We start from the raw sequence: 21,139 nt of genomic DNA on the forward strand, positions 1-21,139 counted from the left end.
CCCGGCACATGACAATGGAAGCATCAGTTCTCCTTGGCATAGAGTGCTCGTGTCGCTGTATCCAAGTACCTGCCCCTTCCCACCATCACCTGGCGTCGAATCTTGGGACTTCTTACTATTGACCTGCTTGGATCCTTGACCCTTGTACATGAGCTCAAAATTTTGAGCAAGCTCGTATGCACACTCATAATCCCGTGGCCTGAAACTTTTAACGTACCATTGGATGTCTGTATGCAGCCCATGGAGAAATTGCTCAGCTTTTGACTGTCCTCCAACTACAACTATATAAACACCTGAGTGAATTTATTGGCATAAATGATTCACCGTCTCGGTGTCTCCCTGGCGTAGCTCGTAGAGCTGACCTTGGAGCCTATCCAGATACTGCGGTGGTAGGAACCATGATCGAAGATCTTTCATGAATTCCGTCCAGTTGTAGAGAGGTGTCTCCTCGTCTGCATCATAGTGGTCCTTCTGCCACTTGAGCCACCAGGTGACTGCCTCGCCTGTGAGGTGCATGGATGCTAGGATGCTCCTTCGTAGAGATCATTGAAAAATAGCTTTTGAACTGATTGAGCCACGAAGTCAACACTAATGGTTCCTGCTTACCATCGTACCATGTGAAGTTGAGCTTCCCCGGAAAGGAAGGCTTGGCTGGAGGTGGAAGTCTCTCCTTTTCTCCCCCCTCTGGTCGAAGTAGAGAAATGAGAAGCTACCGATACCATTCTTCCTTCTCTTCTCGAGCAGTACGTTCTCGGAGCTCCTTGGCCTCCTAATCCTCGCGGTCCTGGAGTTCCTTGGCTTCCCGAGCCTCTTGATCACATTCGCCTTTTGCTTCCCGAGCTGCCCTTTTGGCTTCTCAAGCTTCCCGATCGCGTTCTTCTTTTGCTTCCCGAGCCTCTCGATCGCGTTCTTCTTTTGCCTCCCGAGCTAGCCTTTCGCGCTCTCTAGCGGCCTCTCATGATCTTCCCGCATCTCCTAAAGCTGGGTCATGCGGATAAAGAGAGCCTCGGACTGTTGTTGCTATAGGATTCTCATGCCGGGGGAGGTTTGGTGGTGGTGGTGGTGGTGGTGGCAGTGGAGGCATTGAACCCTCATCCCCCCTCGGTGTTGGATTTCTCATTAGTGCTCATGGTGTCCTTGCCGGATCTTGTCTAGACCATAAAACAATAAAGTTGCCCCTAAATTGACCCTCCCTATCTCTAAAAAGAAAACCGAAGCTCTTATACCAATGTAGCGAGAGATAGACTATCCTCTCTCTCTCTCCTGCTCAATATTAACTGCAACAATTGCAAGATGATGCACTCAATACACAAAGTGATGCTGTGGATGTGAGTGAGAGAATCAGAGGGAGAGAATGTAGTGGACCTCCGAAGAGAAAATAGATACAACTGAATAGTGAATGCCCAAAGGGCTGAATACAACTGTATGAAGGGGCTAAAACCCTCACTGCAAAACTGGAAGACTAGACTACCTAGGGGAGGTGAATCCTCACTAGATCCCTGAAGAGGCTGGGGCTCCCCTGCTGGTCTGCTGCGGGGAGGCTTGACTTTGCTACTCTGAAGGCTTGAAGGCCTGTGGAGTGGATGAAGAATGAGGGCTAAAGGCCGTAGGCTGATAGGTCAGCCTGGCCGACTTGGTCAACGCCGATCGTTGACCTTGGTCGGCTGGTCAACGCCAACCGTTTACCAGGTCATGCAAAAAAAAAAAAAAGCAACGTTTACCAAAAAGACGCGTTGACTTTTGAGCAAAATAGTCAGCTCTTTGTTTTTTGACCTGTGATGGCGTGGCGTTGACTGTGTGCTGATTGCTGATTGCACAGGGCTGCCTGAATAGCTGTACAGACGCCTAGTGGCCGTTGACCTGGCTGCTTGCGCTGGCACTGGCTAGCATGGCCACGGGCGTGTGGATGCTCGTGACACCCTTCAATAGAGCTTTTATCCATTTTGCTACATCATCAATTGAAGGCATCTTTCCTGGGAAGAATATGATAACTGCATTCTCCGAATACTTTCGAACTGGAGATACAATAGAGGGCAAAACAATCTTGTAGGTAAAGGCGGATATTGGCTTGTCCCAGCTGAGACAATTTTGTTGAAAATCGTCATGCAAAACATCATAAACATATTGTGCATCTGTGCTTACATGAGAAGCAGGATTCTCAGTTTCCATATGCATAAAGCTATCATCAATATGTCGACGTTTAAGGTCCTGAGGAATTCCTGACGAGAAGTAGAGGAAGCCATAGCTTCTCGCTGATATGAAAATAACCAGTTGCAAAATCAGAAGGCAGCAAGAAGAAGTAAAGGTTTGGACTGGGGAAAAACTCGAAGAAAAGGAAAGAAATGCGACACAAAGGGTATTCGTAGAACAGTAGGGTAGAGGACCCTAAAAAAACCTTTGTATAAAAACCTTAGGTTAAAAAAGACGAAGCTTTGCAGAGAGGGGAGGCGAAAGTCGCAGAGGCAGATTTTTGCAAGCTAGATGTTGGGCAGAGAAGAGACGCTAAACCCAGTCGAGAGCAGCAAGCAGGCGAGGAAGAAGTGAGCTTTGAATCATGCAGGTCCAAAACTTCACGCTGGCGAAAGGTGAGAAACGGAGAAGAACCGAAAAGGCAGGAAGAGAGGAGCGAAACTGCAGATCTTGACGACCCCTCAAGGCTCCAAATGAGCAGCTTGCTCACCCTCTCCCACTGTACGCACCACACACATACACACATATACAGACATGCATACATACCAAATAAAATATTTTCTAGATGAGCACATCCTGAATATAAAAAGCTGCAGTGTATATTTCTGACTCTTATACAAAGGATTAGTAGGCACTGATGACACAATCTTTTTATTGCAATTATCAACCAAGAAATTGTCCCTTTTCAAGACAGCACAACAAATTCGGTGATAGTGATATCATAAGAATCTCTATTTTGGCCGAATTCTAGAGAAGATGACAATCTCAACTCATTGAGACAATCGAAGATCCAGACTATACAGGTCACACATGGTCTTGATATCCAATTACAACTGATGACTGGGAGCTTACTATAAAGAATCATGAAGGTTTGACTGGAAAACCTAAAGTGCAGCACCCATCGTCAAAACCAGAACCATGGCCTGATTTGCTTTTTTAATACTAGCATAAACACCCTCTCAAGAATCAATCCAGACTATACAGATCACACATGATCTTGATATCCAACTACAACTGATGACTGGGAGCCTAGTATTTCCATATTATAAAGAATCAAGAAGGTTTGACAAGAAAACCTAAAGGGCAGCGCCCATCACCAAAACCAAAACCATGGCCTGATTTGCTTTTTGAATACTAGCATAAACGCCATCTCAAGAATCCGATGCAGTTGGATTGGAAAAACTAAATTAGTGAACGGATAACAGCATGAAGGCCAGTTTAAATAGCTCAGACATGCTAAGACAAGATACCTGTCAACTCAAAAAACAATTGAAAAACTTTCAACCACCATCCACCGGAGCAAAGATGGGGATTCAACATGAGCTGCGTGATTGGAAGTGAAAGGTAAGAAATAGCAGATTTGGAAATTTAAATTTATCTCATCATGACAAACTTATATGAAGATTCAATACGCCGGGCCTTATTGCACTTTGCATGATTCAAATGTCAAGTTCAAGAATAATCCTTGGAACACAGCCCATACACTCCTGTTGTTGAGAATAAGTTCACAAGGCTTGGTCAAAGCCATTAATAGTACTTACCACACAAATGTGGTGCTCATTTGAGCAAATGCATTCTCCACAAACAGGGATTTTATGTACAAAACAATACAGTTTCGTTGCCTGCAAGCCACATGTTAAATAAACATTAGTCATCACTTAAAAACAATTAGTTATTGCAAAATAATACATTGACAATGCTCTCTTCCAAAAATCCACCTTTGGGAACTAAATTATACTCAAGTCAATACCAATCATCATGTCATCAAGTACACATGCCTACATCCCACAGATGAAAAAACGTATGTGTCAGCCTGTACAACTGCCATAAATGGACCAATGTGCTTGGTTCACTGAGAGTAACGACGCTCTTTTTATTTACTACACAAAACTACATTGAAATATATTGCGTGTAACCCTTGAACTCTGAAACCAGAGTGCCCTTTCAAACCCATTACCATACGGATCATGCAAGCAGTAAGCCTCTCATTGAGTCATAACAGAAGTAGCCCTCAATCTGACTAGAATTGACAATCAAGAATGGGCAACCAGTAAACATCCATAACAAATTTTGCAGGAACAGCCAAGCATTCCATGGCAGGGATTTGAATGAAATGACATGGCCAATCTACAAAATAGTGTGGACAAGCCAGTTCTGTAAGAACTCTTCAATGAGCCTCCACTTGGTAGTCTCACACATGCCAGGCTAAATCACAGCAACTGACTACAAAATGAATGAACATAGAGGGAGATGAGCATTACGAAATCACGTTACACTACCAAGAAAGGCCAAAGAACTCATATGCAGGCCAAATTAGCCGAGAGTCCATGAAATTTTTAGAGGGCTCCTGGTGAAGCATGCTTCTACAACAATACCTTCAACTTATGCCCCAGAGGTTTTATGGGGCTCCTATGAAGCATGCTCCTACAACAATACCTTCAACTTACATGTCCAAGATGTCATCTATCCAAATTAAAAACCATCACCTGGTACAAGTGCAACTGACACTACAGCATGTTCTTGCACATGGACAGCATGAGCTTATTGTCCAAGCCAAGGCAACGACATTTTTCAAAAGAATTTCCCAGAAGACACAGCGCTTTCCTGGAGTAGATGGCTCAATGCTCCACCTGTGAGCCCCTATATAAGGAGGACAAGAGGGCAGGAGTCCTGCAAAAGGTTAGAGTATGTGACATTGTACTGATGCCGCATGGGTAAACCTAGGAGAAGACAAGCCTCCGTGTGGAGTGCCATCAGGATAGCAGCATGGCTGTCACAAGGCAGCTGTAGGTCAGAAGCAGGTCGGCCAGTCCCTAGTGGCCGTGGGGAGAGCAGACCAGCCCCTCCCCTATAGAAAGGGTCCTTGTGTCCATTCCCTCAATCTACTGAGAAGTCACTGAAGCTCCCAGAGAGCCCGCAGCAGACATGCAAAGGAGGTCAAGTTTTGGAGCACCTTTGGAGCCCCATCTTGGAGCCAGACTCTGCTGCAGGTGTATGCCCTCGGGAGGGTGCCACATTTGGACACATATTGACCTATTTTGGTGCACTACTATATACATGGTATTTTTGGCTGTCCTAATTTTCTGTATATACCTTTTCAGATATACATATTTGCTTGCAGTTTACTTGTGCACATGTTATCATTAATTAATCCTAAGTGTAGCTTCAGTCTGGGAAAGCCTTCCAGTTAGGCTTTCGGCTCCCCGGAAAGCTACATCCTGTAATCTAACATTTCCAATCCCCGCAAGACTGAATATGGACACTGCAAAACGTGAACCTTTGGAATCAGATCTATAGAATGTTGGTGCACATGACCATGTATCAAAGATATGAAAGTACAAGCAAAGGAGACAAACAAAACAAAATAAAAGATGCAACGGCCGTCTATCAGACATTTCCCATTGCACTAAATATCATACAAAAATGAGGGCTCAAGGCCTTCCAATGAAACTAGGTAAAGTCTTACACAACCTAAAATATCACAAGAACTGAACAGAAAACAGGAGTAAAGATTACCTAAACTCTACATACGTAGCCACATTATCATCTATGACATAGTCACCGTGTATTGTTTCAACCTCATGTTCTTCAACAAGGAACATGTACGAAAGGATAGACGTGCTTCATCCTATAGAAGCCAATGTGGCTCCTATTACTCCTTTGCAAGTTGCAAGATCAAGTCCCAACTTCTCTATTAAAAGTCCCATCCATTGTGCATCTCAACATACTCTCTACCTCCCATTTTTGGAACCATTTTTTTAAATCTAGTGCCCATCCAGATGTCAAAATCTTACCCTTATCCGTCTTTTGGGACTTTTGACTTTCTACCCATGCCCTCTTCGGCAGCCTTTCATTATTCATGCGCTTGACCTTTGTGATGTATCTGAGTACTCTCTTCAAGGCATGCACGAGTGGACGGCATAGCAGCCATCAAATGTATCATTAGTTTGGGTATGTCAGAATTTTTATTCTCTCCAATTTTTTATTGTGTACTTGCGCTCATTGTTATCCGCTTACTTACCACTTTTTTCAAAAACTTGAAACAACTCAAAAACTCCAAATCCATTTGATTCTGTATAAGGTTGTCACCTCACATTTGTTGCATGTCAAGGTTTGCTACTTCCTACCATTGACATCTCCATATGCAAAATGCTTGTGAGCAGAGGGCTCTAATCAACTCGACACTATACAGCTTTCCTAGTGTAGTGAAAAGTCGGCCTTCAAAGAGACTTCACCACCCATATGGGAGACCCAAATAACTAACGCTATTGAGGTCTCTTATCAGGCATGCTACAACAGTCAAGGACACTCATATTGGCAAGCACTCGACAAACTGGGGGCGCCAACATCACGAGCAACGGCGTGTCACTTTTGTAGATGGCTTCACAAACCTACCTAGCCCTTGCCAACAAATTATGCTCTTTTCTAGCACAAATACAAGAGACCTATACCCAAGTTCATTTCCACCAGCAACTGCTCCTGCGAGCTTCCCCCTCCCCTTCCGTACCTCTACCTCCCTCAGCCCCTCCTCCTCGCCTCGACCTCTCCCGCCCCTACCTCTCCGCCCTCACCTCCCCTCACCCGACGCTGCCGCCGCGCCCTCCCTCGCAACCCCCGCCTCACCTCCGCCTCACCCCTGCCCTCCGACCTCACCCCCCCCTCACACCTCTGCTCACCCCCTCGCACCTCCGCCTCACCCCCCCCCCTCACCGCTGCCTCTCCGCCCTCACCCCTCACACCCCGCCTCACCCCCGACTCACTCTGCCCCCCCTCGCTACGCTCACCCCCTCGCCGCTCCGTCCCCTCCCCCCCTCGCCCTTCCGCTCCACCCCGCCCTGCCACCACTCCGCTCACCCCCCGCCTCCCGTTTCGCCCCCCCCACCCCTCGCCTTACCGCCCCCGCCCCCTTCCGCCTCTCCGCCCTTCCGCTCCACCCCCGCCTTCCCTTCCCGCCCTCTGCCCCCGCCCCCCCCGCCCCTTCGCTCCACCCCGCCCCTTCCGTCCCACCCCTTCCCCCCGCCCCCCGTCCGTCCTCCCGCCCCACTCCGCCTCTCCCCCGCTTCCGTTCCCGCCTCCCCACCTCACCCGCTCTCCGCCCCCACTCCTCCACCCCGCGCCACCTCCGCTTCCTGCCCTCCCATCCCGCTTCCTCCGCCCTCCGCCCTCCATCCTTCCTGCCACACCCAGGCTCCACCCTCCCACATCTATCCCCCCCCTTTTTTAGGTGGCAGCCTCTCCCTCATCGGAAGCCTCGCAGTTTGTCTTGGCGGTATGGCGGCTCCCTGCCCGGAACCGGAGGCCCAGTCGGACCCTCCCTCTCCAGATGCCTACCGCGTCATCCTGACAGAGCAACAATCATCTCGGGTTCAGGAGGTTGCCAATGACTTTGCCCTTACCTCTGTTTATGGCAGAGTCATTGGACATTCCCCCTCCAGATCAACCATCAGGGACTGGCTCCAATCCACTCTCATGCTAGAGGACGGCCATATTGAGGAGGTGGCCCTTATGGGAAGGGGCATCTTCTGGCTCAAACTCTCCAATGCGAAAGCTGCGAGCAACCTGATTGCTGGCTCCCCCACGTCAGTGGATGGAAAGATTATCATGATAGTCCCGTGGTACCGTGGATTCAGCGCAGCGGATTTTGATGCTCGGTTCCGTATACCTCGCCATCCAGTGACGCTAGTTTTTCCAGGTCTTGCTGCTGGGCTGCGGCCGATTGTCAGGGACCTGGGCTCCCACTTTGGCTGGGTTATGCACGATACTTTCGCCGATGCGGTGACTACGGCAGGAGCCCCCCGAGTCCGTGTGGCTGTGGCGGATCCTGCGACTCTCCCGGCAGTGATCGAGATCGTGACAGATGCCGCCAGCATCACCCAGAGCATGGTAGTCATCGGACAGCCAGGACAGTGTCTGAGGTGTCACGGCTTTGGGCACCTGGCGGCTGTTTGTCCACGCTTCGCCAGCTCTTCTCGGCCTCCCCCGCCCCCTCCCTCTCCCCCCCCTCCCCCCCCCTCCGGGCAGCCACGCCAGGAGGAGCAGAGGCAGCCGGAGTCCGGACCAGAGTTAGCTGGCCGCTGGACTGAGGTTAGAAGGAAAAGAGGAAAGAACAAGAAGATTTCTGATAAAGGCAAGGAGGCAGAGGTTACCCAACCTGCAGCAGCACCTCGGAGACCTGACAGGCAGCCGCCCCAGGGACCTGGGAGAGCATCTTCTTCGACGGTAGCCCGCCCTCCACAGCCTCAGGTCCCCCTCTCTTCCACTCCCCAGCCTCTTCCCACTCAGCCCCAGCCCATCTCCCAGCTGCACCCCATATCTCCCGACCCGCAGCTTCAGCCCCCTCCTCGTCCTCCTCAGTCTCCTCCCCCTCCTTCTCAGCCCCAGTTCCAAATGCATCCCCATCCCTCCCCACCCCCGCCTCTTTCAGCTCTCCCGCAGAGCTAGCTGCACCGACGGTTCCTCAGCCGAGGGCAGCCCCCGCTCCCCCTCCTCCTCCTCCTCCGCTAGTCGCCCCTGAGGAGTCTGAGTTGCCTATTCCCCAGCCTCCTCCTCCTCCCCCTCCCCCTCCGCTGGCAGGACACCCTGAGTCTACACCACCGCCGGAGCAGGCTTCTCTGTCCGCTAGCCCCTCAGTGGCAGACTCTGATGGGCCTCAGCTTCAGGAGAGAGAGCTCCCCCGTGACTTTTACAGATCTGGCCCCTGGGACTACTTGGATGTGGCCGACCTCGGGACCTTCCCTGCTTGCCTCGACATCAGTATCTTCCTGCTCCGCAAAGGGGCGGATGGGAAGATAGCCGCCTTGGCCCCTAGGGATGGCCCCAGCTTTGCTTTCACGTTCCTTAGCGACGGCACTGAGACCTGGACAGACGACTCGGTCTGGGAGGCTCTCAGGGAGCAGAAGCATGCTCAGGTTTGCTCCTGGATATGCCTGTCCGGTGGGCAGCTTCTCGAGACTCAGTGGTCCGAGGGTGACGTGCGCCTGCGGTGGCGTTGCGCCGCCAAACGCTTCAGACTGATTGTGATCCTCAGGCCCCCCCTGTCTTGGCCCCTCCCCCAAGATGTCACAGCCTGGACTCCTCAGAAACTTTGTGCCTTCTATGGGATGTCCACCTCAGAGATCTCGAGCTGGCTCGAGAAAGCTTTCGTTCATGGTACCAAAGGCCTCTCGCCTTTGCTGAAGGTGTTGAAGGACGGGCAGGACGACCCCGCTTCCCCCTCCAAACCTTCCCATAAGCGTCAGCGCCTCCACTCCGAAATGTCAGCTTCTTCTTCGACTTCGACCGCGAGCAGACAGTTGTTCGCAGCCTCCCAGTCCTCACCATGAGCCTACACCTCGTATCCTGGAATGTGAACGGTTTCACTCTTCTAGCACCCGTGGTCCTAGGAAGCTCATTTTGAGACAGGAACTTCAGCCAGCAGTGATTGGTCGTTTGGATGTACTTCTGCTCCAGGAGCACAAGCTTTCTACAGCTCACTCCCGTAGATGCGGGAAGATTCTCCCTGGACGCTCTCACACTTATTGGGAGCCCTCGATCGACGCTCTGGGGAGGAGTGGTGGTGTCTGTACTTCCGTGGGCGAGCAGCTAGCCCAGGGAGTTTTCGGTCATGGCACGTTGATACCAGGCCGTGCCCTTTGGGTAGGCCTGGAACTGGAGGGCTCCAGAGTTGGAATCCTCAACATTTATGCTCCCACAGATCTCCGTTGCAGAGCCACTTTCTGGAGGACACTTACAGGGATTCTCCCAGACATGGATTCCTGGATTGTTCGAGGTGACTTCAACAATCTGGAGACCTTGGAGGACCAGCAGGGCAGAGGACCGGAGTTTACAGGTATGTCTCAAGCAGAGCAGTCCGCTTGGGACTCTTTTATCTTTGCGACAGGAGGTAGGGACAGTTGGCGAGACCCGTCCTTCCGGCGTTGGCACGAGAGCTTGGACTTCTCGTGGGGCTTCCGCAAGGAAGGAGGCAGACTCCTGGAGAGGCTGGATAGATTTTATGTTAGTGATTGGGCCATCAGCAGAGGCGGTCAGGCGGGTATAGTTCCAGGGACGACACTTTCCGACCATGCGCCTGTGCTCTTATCATTAGACTCGGCAGCTCAGGCCCTTTCCCCCCGCTCATGCCGGATTCCCGACTCCATTTTCTCGAGGGAGGACGTGCGCAGCAATATATGCAGTCTTTGGGACAGAGACTGGGGCGAGTGCGTGGATCTGGTTGATTCGGTGACGCAGGCTTTGCAGGAGTCCAGCCAAATCTGCCAGCTCGCAGCCCTACAGGTTCGACAGGAATGGTGGGGTAGAGAGAGAGCTCTTCGGAGGGACCTCGCCTCCATTCAGCGACTCCAGCAGGCATCCCCGGGCTCGGAGGAGCTTCGGATCCAGGCCCTTCGAGCCAGAGCCCTTCTTGAGGAGACACTCCAGCGTCGCTCAGAGTTTTCCTATCACGCCTCTCTCTCCTTCTGGGCTCGGAAGGGTGACCGGATGTGCAGGGAGTTCTTCAGGACGCATGGCCAGAGAGCTGCAGGTGATCAGCTTCGGAGTCTCAGGACAGCGGAGGGACACATCGTTACGGATCCAGGAGAGGTCTTGGGGTTGGCCACCGACTTCTACAGGACCCTTTTCCAGCAGGAGCCGCTTGCCCCTCGTACTCGACGTTCCCGTGAGGAGGTGTGGAGGCACACTCCATCCCTGGTCCAGCCTAGCATGCAGGTGACGTTGTTGGCACCGTTCACCACGGATGAGATGCTGGAGGCCTTGATGGCCATCCATGGGCAGAAATGCCCAGGTGAGGATGGGCTATCCTGGGCATTCTTCACCTCATTCTGGGACCAGATCCATCAGCCCCTCCTAGCAGCTCTTCAGAGGATTTTCAGCAGCGGTTATATGCCAGAGAGCCTCTCCTCGGGACTGATTTGCCTCATCCCGAAGGGAGGAGATAGAGAGGAGATCCGTCAGTGGCGCCCGATCACTCTCCTTACCACTGCCTACAAAATCCTCGCCAAGATGATCAGCGCCAGAGTTCGGCCTCTACTCCCAGACCTCATTCATGACACTCAGACAGACTTTGTCCAGGATCGCAGTATCCTGGATAATGTCTTCACCTTTTCAGAGGCGGCGGAGTGGGCTCAGCACAGCGGATCACACCTTGCCATCCTACTTCTCGACTTTGAGAAGGCCTACGATCGAGTGGACTGGTCCTTTCTGGAGGGGACTCTGGAGCGGCTAGGTTTCCCAACAGGTTGGATTCAGGGTATTTCAGCTTTGTACAGGACAGCTTCTAGCAGAGTCATCATTGGCGGCAGGATGGGTGAGCGTTTTAGCTTGGAGAGATCAGTGCGTCAGGGCTGCCCCCTTGCTCCTTACCTGTTTCTCTTCTTCGCCGAGGCTATGACTTACTACCTTCGGGCGAGGTCTACAGGGATCAGGGGTGTCCGCCTTCCACTCCGGGAGGACACGGAGCTCTTGGACTCGGAGTACGCGGATGACACAGCCCTCTATGTCCAGGACGATGAGATGATGCTGGAGAGGGTGAGGATGGCCCTGGAGGTCTTCTGTTCGGCTGCTGGTGCGAAAATCAACTGGAACAAATCAGTTGGTTTTCTCACAGACCCCGGGGCGTGTTCTCAGTGGGGGAGGTTTTTGGGTTTCAGGTGGATCCCACGGGGACAGACAGCTAGATACCTTGGTTTTCAGGTCGGCCTTAATATCACGCCAGCTCAGCAGTTTCTCCCGGTGCTAGATTCCATCCGACGGAAGCTGGCTTTCTGGAGCACTGCTAAGCTTTCCCTTGCAGGTCGTGCCCTGGTAGTCAACCAGGTCCTCCTAGCCACGGCTTGGTATGTGGCTTCCTGTTGGTGTTTCTCGAGATCCAGCGTGACACAGCTTAGGAGGCTGGTTCGGAACTTCCTTTGGTCCGGGGAGGATGGCCTCACAGATACCAGAGCCAGGGTTGCTTGGCAGACAGTCATTCTTCCGCAGGCTGAGGGTGGCCTGGGGGTCATCGATCCAGAGCTTCAGAGTCAGGCCTTGTTAGGCAAGCTAGTCATCTGCGGTTTGACCCCGGGGGGCAGACGTGGAAGATGCTACTTCAGCAGGGGGTCGGTTCTTGTGTCCCGCGCCGAGGTGGAGAGTGGCTCCCGTCCCTCAGGTGGATCTTCACTTCTGCCCCGCTCACTCAGCCCCGTTCCCCACTCGTTCGTAGCCTCCTCATGGTTTGGAGGTGGCTCCGCCTCAGTCTCATTCAGTCCCCTCCTAGCTGTTAGGAGGAGATCAATCGCCAGCCGCTTATCTGGAATGATCAGGTCAGAGATGCCGAGGGCCTTCAGTTGGGGGAGAGATCACACATCAGGTGGGATGGCTGGATGAGGGGGCCAGCCCGGTCCCTTCGAGTTTGGAGGGACACGTACAGACATTTGGAGACGGCTGATCTCGCAGACGCAGCTGGAGGTGCCCGTGGAGCCCAGGCGAGACGCACGGAGATCGACGGCGCGATCCCAGCTGATTGGTTGGTTCCACCTGAGCTTCAGATCCTCATGCCTGGTGACGACCGTTGGCTGGGACAGTTCACCCCCCGTGGCATCCCACTGGTGGTCGCAGGACGTATGGACGACTCCTCTATTTCCTTCTTCGCGGTTATGGGGGATGGACGACTCAGGAGAGAGGATGCGCTCGACCCCCTACTCCCATGGCAGAGGGTTCGGGTCGTAGGCCTTTTGGGGAAGGTCTGGCGTACCGATCCTAGCATTGAGCAGGATCAGCTGCAGCTTTGGCGACTCTGGCTCTGGGAGGGGCGCGCCTTGTCAGAGCTTGATTGGGACCCAGGAGAGTGGAGATGGCCAGAGATTGTGACAGGACAGGGGCCGACCTCCTTCTTTGCCTACAGCACGACTTTGGGCAGGCGAGTTCTTGGAAGGATGCAGAGCCGCCCCCCACCCAGCGGCCCAGCTGGTATGCACAGGGTATTTCCAGGTTCTTTTTGCAGGCCTTCTGGAAGGCCTTGTGGGAGAGCTGGCGGCCGCGGAAGATCTCCTACTTCCTATGGCTTCTTGCCCACAAAGGTCTTCCAGTGGGGAGCTAGTTGCGGCAGATAGGCCAGGACGGACGCTCTCAGATCTACCATGAGGATGAGGAGTCACCAAAACACTGCCTGTGGAGCTGCACTCGCGCCCAAGAAGTGTGGAGGTGGACTTTCGGGATTCTTACTCGCGCAGCACCAGAGCTAGGTTTGATCACCTGGGGCGCGTTCTGTTGGTGCAGCACCGCACCTGGTCTTCATCACTTATTCGAGGCATGCCAGCAGGACCCCACTTTCCTTATCACACAGGGGACGTGGGGGCCGCTCGAGGGCATCCCGCAACACCTAGCAGAGGCTGATACAGGAGTTCAGGAGAGGCAGCCAGTCTGGGAGATTATTAGCAGCATCGCAGGGTGGCACATTTGGACCTCGCGTTGCACGCAGATCCTCGGTGGCACCTCCTTATCGACTGCCCAGATCATGACTGATATTTGGAGTGAGATTATTCATACCCTCAGAGGCCAGTGGGACCAGATTCAGGGAGATTCCCGGGCCGATCGGGAGAAGCGGAGACGCTTCCTCCGGGCTTGGGACACACAGGGCCTCTTCTTCGAGCAGACTTCGCAGGGCCTTCGGTGGCGCTACTCACCACCCCGATGGCTGTTCATTCACACTCGCCTTATCCCTCCGTGAGAGAGAGATTTACTTTTTTGTTACCTTTAGGGCTGTGTCCGATTTGTGAACGCAGCCTGTCAGCTACAAGCTGACCTTTTGTATCTTGCTCTCGAAGTAATATAATTAGCACTGTTTTTTCGGCAAAAAAAAAAAGTTCATTTCCACCATTACCTAGATGACATTTACAACACCAAATTGTGTACTTTTCTAGCACAAATACACAATCTCACTTCTTTTACAACGAGAGCCACCTCCATCATCATTAGATCCACCATGAAACCTCACCCCAAAATGGTTGGTATGACCAGGAATATAAATACTTACACCACAAGCTCAATTAAAGGAAGGATCAAGGGCTTCTCTCTACCTAGGTGCATTGGAGGAATCTACAAGCTACTAGTCCACTGCAAAAGAAGGGCTTTATCGCCACGAATTAATTCATAAAAATTCTAGCTGAGATTCTTAGAGAGAAATGGCCTCTAATGTTATGCCTTGCCCTCCTTGACAATAGCTGAAAATGTGGTCCATTGTAGACTAGTTGCACTGAAACTTGCTTGTCCACATGCTCTCTCATTTGTTGTCCGTATCATGCCTTTGATATGTCTCTCGTACCATGTTGTAAATCTTGGCCATGCTGTAACCAATCATGATCTAGCTATTGTTATTTAAATCGATTGGGTTCTCCAGCTTGAAAAATGGGTATGATAATTTTTTAATCCAAGGTTGAGGGAAACTAGGGCATTTTCTTTTGTTGAAAAATCAAGCCAAGATGGGAGCTAGTGTCTCCAAGTCATGTGCTAGCCCTTCATTGTCTTTTGCTCTCCATTGTGATGGAAAGAAGAGGCTAGGGCCTAAAAATCATGGAGTCGAGCTGGCTGATTGGGAACTTTATCTGGACCCTTGGTGCAGAAGGGTCACATTGGCCCATACAGTTGTGTTGATTTTTCTTAACAAAAATGATGCGGTCCTCATGCCGTCTTCCACTGCAAGCCCTAAAAAATCTAAAGGTCAAATTTAGTCAAACGAAGGTTATGATCTTCAACAATTCAAGGCCAACCATGTACAAACAACCATCGTATTCCGCAAAGAGCTGTTGAGATACTCTCATTGTGAGTACACGTGAGGTCATAGTGATACTAAAATATGGTACAGGAGGGAACGTACAAAATATTTTTTAAAATGCACATAAAGCAATAGGAAACATAACCTTCTCGTCCCAATGAGCAAGGGAAGGTTAAACACCATAGACATCAGCTATATACATATATATATGATATATGAATATGAAAGAGGCGAACCAAGAGTGCATATTGCTCAAAGCTGCTCTCTCATGCTCATCCATGGAAAGGCTTGGGGTGGTGGTCAATGGGTAGTGAGAGCTAGAAAGGTTGAGAGCTTAGGTAAATCAATGCACAGATTTGGAGAGGTTGGAAGTGTCGAATATGCAGCACACAACGGCTTGATGCTCTTTAATTGGTAAGTACACTTACCAACTACAACGCCCTACCTCACCCACTTCCCCTCCCCTTTATTCAATGACTTCTATATTAAAAAACTGAGAAGGAAACAAAAACGAAAAACCTCCTTATGCCTCTTATTGTAAGCAGTACACCCTAAATCCTACAGTGCCTTAGGATCATGTTTTCAAGAGTTGATTTCTCCATTAAGAGAGCTACCCACAACAGAATCGCCAATGGGTAGTAATGCCTTTTGCGAGCCTAGAATATTGGTGCCTCTAAGCACACTTCCACAATCTACTAACAAAGTCATTCCTTGTTGTCTCGCTGGTCAGACCAACTCCTGTGTATATGTTCTTGTTTGGGTACCAAATCTCCATGGGAGCATTAAGAGTGGAGCAAGATAGAGCAACTTAAGGTCATAATTGCTCGTAGTAGCAAGCCCTTGGTTCTGAATCAGACCGTACAGACACTATTTGGAGCTCCATCTTTTACTTGGATGCAGCTTTCCAGACCATCACGTATGTAGAAAGGGTCGCACAAATGGATCACTATAGGCTCCCTACGTTCACAACATCTTCCTCCTCCCAGCTTGCAAGAGATGGAAACGAGTGGTACCGACATGCACAATGGTGAACGTACATCTAGGAAGGATAGCTTACCCCTATTCCAGTAAACCCTGGATGCTCTGACCATGCACCTTTGTTCATCGGATCAAACCTCCTGCTCCTTCACATCTCCCAGTCTTGGATATGCCTTCCACTACAACTCAGACACCAAGATACCTCTAGATCATGCACTGAAGATTGCCGTGGGTCAGCTCGGAGTTTTGTCACACAGCTAGAAAATCAAGGGAGATCTGGTCAACATGCGACAGCCTATGTCTTCCTACGTCCTATATACCTACAAAACAGTTACTTTTGGCTGCGATAGTATTCTATGAATGGGCAGACATCAATTGTACTAATTACCTCATCCTTCCCAAGGATAGATAATGTTTTCCTCAAATTAGATCACATGAGCACACGAGTTACATAGACCATAAAAGATAGGTCACAAACGGAATTACTCCGTTCAACAAAGAATTACATGTTGCACATACTAAGCACACCCTTTGTAGTATTTCGTGCAAACGTACATGAAGTCTCAACTTATGTGACGTTCGTTTGAGTGGACGGAGGCCCTTGCTTCCAAACTTCGAGTGGATCGAATTCCGATGTGGCAATTTTATAATGAAGGTCAATTCTAAAGTGGAACTAGCTTTCAGGATTCAAAGCAAATCCAGCAGAGTCTGGTGTAGCGACTTTGGACTTAAAGTGGAATACGCAAGATTCCGGCCGTACTACTGGGTTAGCAGATTCTAGCGATCGCATCACGACGAAACGAAATCTGGCAACGCCGATCGATCAGGAATTTAAGAACCGATCAATGCATGTCCCAAAAGGAGCTTCGAGCGTAAGAAACATGCATTTGGTTTCATTTCTGAATTAAAATTTTGGTTGATCCGATTCCTTGATTCTAGAAAAGCAGAAAAACCAGAGCTACGTCAGATCTAGACAGAGGAAGCGAATTGGATTCTGAATCTAGCATTGACAAAAGGAGTGAGCACGAAATCATCCAAGATCTAGAGAAGAAGGAGGCCTACCTTGCGGCATTTACACACCACCATGGCCGGATTACTGTAAACTTTTCCAGTGAAGTGATAGTGTAATCTTTAGACGAATAGAATCGCATTTACAGATGAGCTGAATGGAGCTACACGGGAGCGACCATATGCTTGATTCTGCACGAAGTGATTGATCTGATGAAGTGGATATTTTAAGTATAAGGATGTTAGTTTTGGCCGAGTGAGACTTAGTTTAAGTAAAGAGATATAAACCCATCTCCATTGGAAGCCAAACATCGGACCACATGATCTGCGGCATTTTCTAGCTTTTATGGAGTCGATCAGTAGTTGATGTGGGGACGAGTGTGCGTGTGAGAGAGAGAGAGAGAGAGAGAACGTCCAGCCCACGGCCAAGATGCATTCAATGCACGATGGGCGGGCATGGGCGGCTCTAGTCTATAAACACCCTGAGTTAATGGAGGGGATGAGTGTCCAAAATTGATTGGGAGGATAGGATGAGTGACCAAAATTGATTGAGAGCTCTTTTTTGCAAAGATGTATGTTATTGAGCAGCTCCTTGGAAAGCAGTGCTAACAAATCCCTTAGGGAAGGTATGGTTGTCCCTAGTGCAAAAGAGGGATATCACTATACGACTTGTTTCAGTTGAATCCGGACGACTGCACTAGATATCCTCGTCTAGGCATCTGTTGCTTTCACGTGCATCCAGATGGACAAGCCTTGAAGATGTTTAACAATTGGATGCAACGTTTACTGATCAGTCAAGTCCCACTTGTCTTGGACGTCCGCATGACGGTAGCATCGTACCCTCTAACTAGTTTTGCCAATTCTACTATATGGGCCCAAATCTGGAAGCAAATAAAATTTCCACTTAGAAGAATGCTCGTGCACTCTTTTGCCGTCCAGGCAGGTGTGAAACCCACTTAAGAAATGCTAGCACTAATTACAAAAAAGCTACAAACTTATGCTCCTCTAATCATTGTTTTTTATCTAGAGAGCCAACCTTGACCACCCCGCAAACCATCTACTTCTTCCACTTCGCTTAGTGCTAGCGATAATTTTGATTTGCATTTTCACCTTCAACTTGGTCCCACTCATGCACCTAGAGCATTCCAATGCAAATGAATTGGCTACATTTCAAATAGAACCCAATCCTATGCTTGGTACCCTTGCATGCTGATGCATCTCACTCGTCTTTCAAATCTCCATACAAAGCTTGGCTCCTCATTCGTGCTCACGTACGAGCAATACAACACTTAGCCCTCACCTAGTCATGTGAGACAATTGAGAGCAATAGTCCATTTCAAAGATTATTGATACAGGTTGACTAGGGACTTATTGTTTATAAAGCCTTCATCGATGACCAACATGTGGACTTAATGTTGACAGAACTAACATTAGCACCATAGTAGTGCTTTAGCTATGAATTCATCTTGCTAATGAATAAAACCTTTGTTGGTCCTCCCTATGTTTGAAGTTCAAGAGCAAGATACCTCCTTAGGGATCTCCCTCTTGTAGCATGGCCACCCTGAAATACAATAGTTCACTATGTTTGTAAATGCTTCAAGGTTATTTTGGATCGCAAAGTAGCAATCACAAGCATCTTTTGCTTGTAGCATAGTCTTCTTAAATATTTTGCTATGTTTGAGATGTTTAAATATTGCACATGCAGAGTAGTAAACTTTGTGATCTTTCCATGGTAGCACATTCCTAGATATACTAGACAAAGTAAATAGGAATATCATTTTTATTAGCATCCTATTGTAATTTCATCTCACTAGATGGATTTCGACCATAATTTTGTTCAATTGCACCCCCAATATTTTTTTATTTATTGAACTTAAAATGGGCAATTTATATCAAATCTAAGCTTCTTACAATGTGTTTTGTCTTGCATGTGTTCTATAAGAGATAATGGGGTATATTTTACAAGGGTATTATCAAATCCAATCTATTGATCAATCTAGCCCCACAAATGAAAATGCATGAGGGCTCCATGGAAATATCTTCTTGAACGGAGTTGCTTACACGAGATAGAGTAAATGTTCTTGAATTTGCATTGTTCATAACAAGTTACATTTTAAAATGTGTTGCTTCTGTGTGTGTTTGCTTGGTTATTAGTATTTTGTGTTGCATGTGTGTGTGTTTGCTTGGTTATTAGTATCATAGGATTTTATGCTCATACAGGGATTGGGAAACCATGACGTATGTAAAACTTACATTATTAACTAACCTGATTATGTAATCATGTTAGCTATGGGAAATAACAACATGTTTGGGGATTGGGAATGATAAAGCTATTGTTGGTATAGGCTAATATCTCAACTATATAACTTAATATACCAGTGGTGTAATATTAACGGCTATTTTGGATATATAGAGAGCTTACTTGGTGAGTTCCTCTATTTGCTTTGGGGCTTCCATGATGGTTCCATGAGTGGGGTAGGAAAGCATCATTATGGTGACCTCTGAAATGTTGATATATATGTTTTAGCTATGTAGACATGTAATCATAGCATCATTGCTCTATTTGAACTCTAGATTGTGTGGGATATGGCAAGCATTGTGATTACACTTCTATTTTTATTTGTATGTGAATTTGAAATGATAGAAGCATGTTGCAATGTTGCTTGCCTCCCTGGTCTTCAAACCAAAGAAGCCCGCGGTAGTAGCTTTGTCTTTTAGAGAGTGGATGAAGGAACAATTAAAGCAATGCTGCTCTTTCTACAAGCTTAAAATTCATTACAATAGTCCCTCCATGCATAAGGTTTGGAGGAGGTTAGAGGTGAGAGAACCGCATAGCGTGTAGCATATTTTAGGGCTTAGGGTGTCATGTACAAGGAGAGGCTATGAAACAAGGGAGAGAGTTGCATGAATGATGAATGGATGAATGTTTGAATTGATTCTTTTTATTTTAATTAAATATGTTATAGACATGCACAAATATGATATTGATTGTTTATGTCGAAATTTTTGCATGCATGTGATCGTGACATTCACTTGAGGATTGATAATAATTTGCTTCCATTCCATTCAGAGGTTGCATGCATGATGAATGATAATTGATGTATCATTTTTTGCATTCATATTTGACGGTTTAGGGTTTAGGTAGAATTTAGAATTAAAAACAATCATGAACCAAATCATTGCATATGATCTTTCATGAATCCAATCATTGCACCAAATATGTGATTCATGTAAAATAATGAAAGACGATGGATGCATGAATGCTTTATGATAGGTGAACCTTGCTATTATGACAGTCCATGCACCCAAACTTGGATTACACCAAAACCTAGAGGTTAGAGCCACCAGATCATGAATTATTTGTTGCACCCAGGTCTTGATTCATGATATGATAGGAGTTGCATACCTTCTTTCAGTCATGAATAGATTGGCAGTTCGATAGAAACTAATCAATTATCAGTTGCATGGAATTTAAGTGAGTGTACATCCTCAATCTAAGGCTTCCATTGTGGTGTTGTTTGCTTTGATTGATCCTTAAATTGGAGCAAGAAAAGCCCTGTGATGGAAACACTATGGTATTCGTGCTCTTTCTAGTCTTCAAAGGAGTAGGGCTATGTATTTATTCATGGCTATTTATTTCCTTTCTATTGTGAGGAAGGGGACGTCTTAGGTTAGAGGATTCCACTACGGCATTGTGCTTTGTCTAATCTTCAGATTGGGTGCGGTAAGAAAGGCATCGTGATGGAGAGGCTATGGCAATGTGGATCTTAACAGGTTTTTATAGTAGGAGAGGTTGGATATTTGTCAAGGCTCATAGGGTTTCCTCACATGAGATGACAAATTACAACTTAGATACATGAAATGAATTTAGAATGGCTAGGACATAAATTTAGGAATTAATTCTTTGGATATCACATGGTATCCCTACTATACTAACAAATGTCTCATTAGACATGTAATTCATTATAATTCATTAGGAATTTACAAGATAAGAATTGCTTTCTTCAATGTTTTCTTCATTGGTATTACATTTTCAATGGAGCTTGTTTGGCATGATTGTTGTGTGCTTTGATTGATTGTGTGCCTTTTGAAAATGTTAATATATAATAGTTATTGACATCTGATTCCTTGAAGTGTAGATTCTCGCCTTCTGTAATGACACATGCTTCAGCTTTCAACCTTCAACCCTTAGTCTACAACCTTCCAAGTTCAGCT

The 21,139-nt window shown here is 48.1% G+C and overlaps 1 protein-coding gene across 1 annotated transcript in view; it reads right to left on the minus strand.

Moving 5' to 3' along the window:
• LOC147888291 (RING/U-box superfamily protein) overlaps positions 1–17,258 on the minus strand; it is a 50,795-nt gene extending 33,537 nt beyond the window's left edge. Inside the window, exons 1-2 of the mRNA XM_087393420.1 lie at positions 16,979–17,258; positions 3,732–3,812 (exon numbers count right to left, since the gene is read on the minus strand). Coding sequence (XP_087249546.1) covers positions 3,732–3,812; positions 16,979–17,002 — 105 coding nt within the window. The 5' untranslated portion in view covers positions 17,003–17,258. The remainder of the gene's footprint in view (positions 1–3,731; positions 3,813–16,978) is intronic.
• Positions 17,259–21,139: the final 3,881 nt, after the last annotated feature.

This window comes from Dipteris shenzhenensis, chromosome 22, assembly GCF_047967505.1.
Source record: "Dipteris shenzhenensis isolate YYH24624 ecotype China chromosome 22, Dip_SZ_1.0, whole genome shotgun sequence".
NCBI lineage: Eukaryota > Viridiplantae > Streptophyta > Polypodiopsida > Gleicheniales > Dipteridaceae > Dipteris > Dipteris shenzhenensis.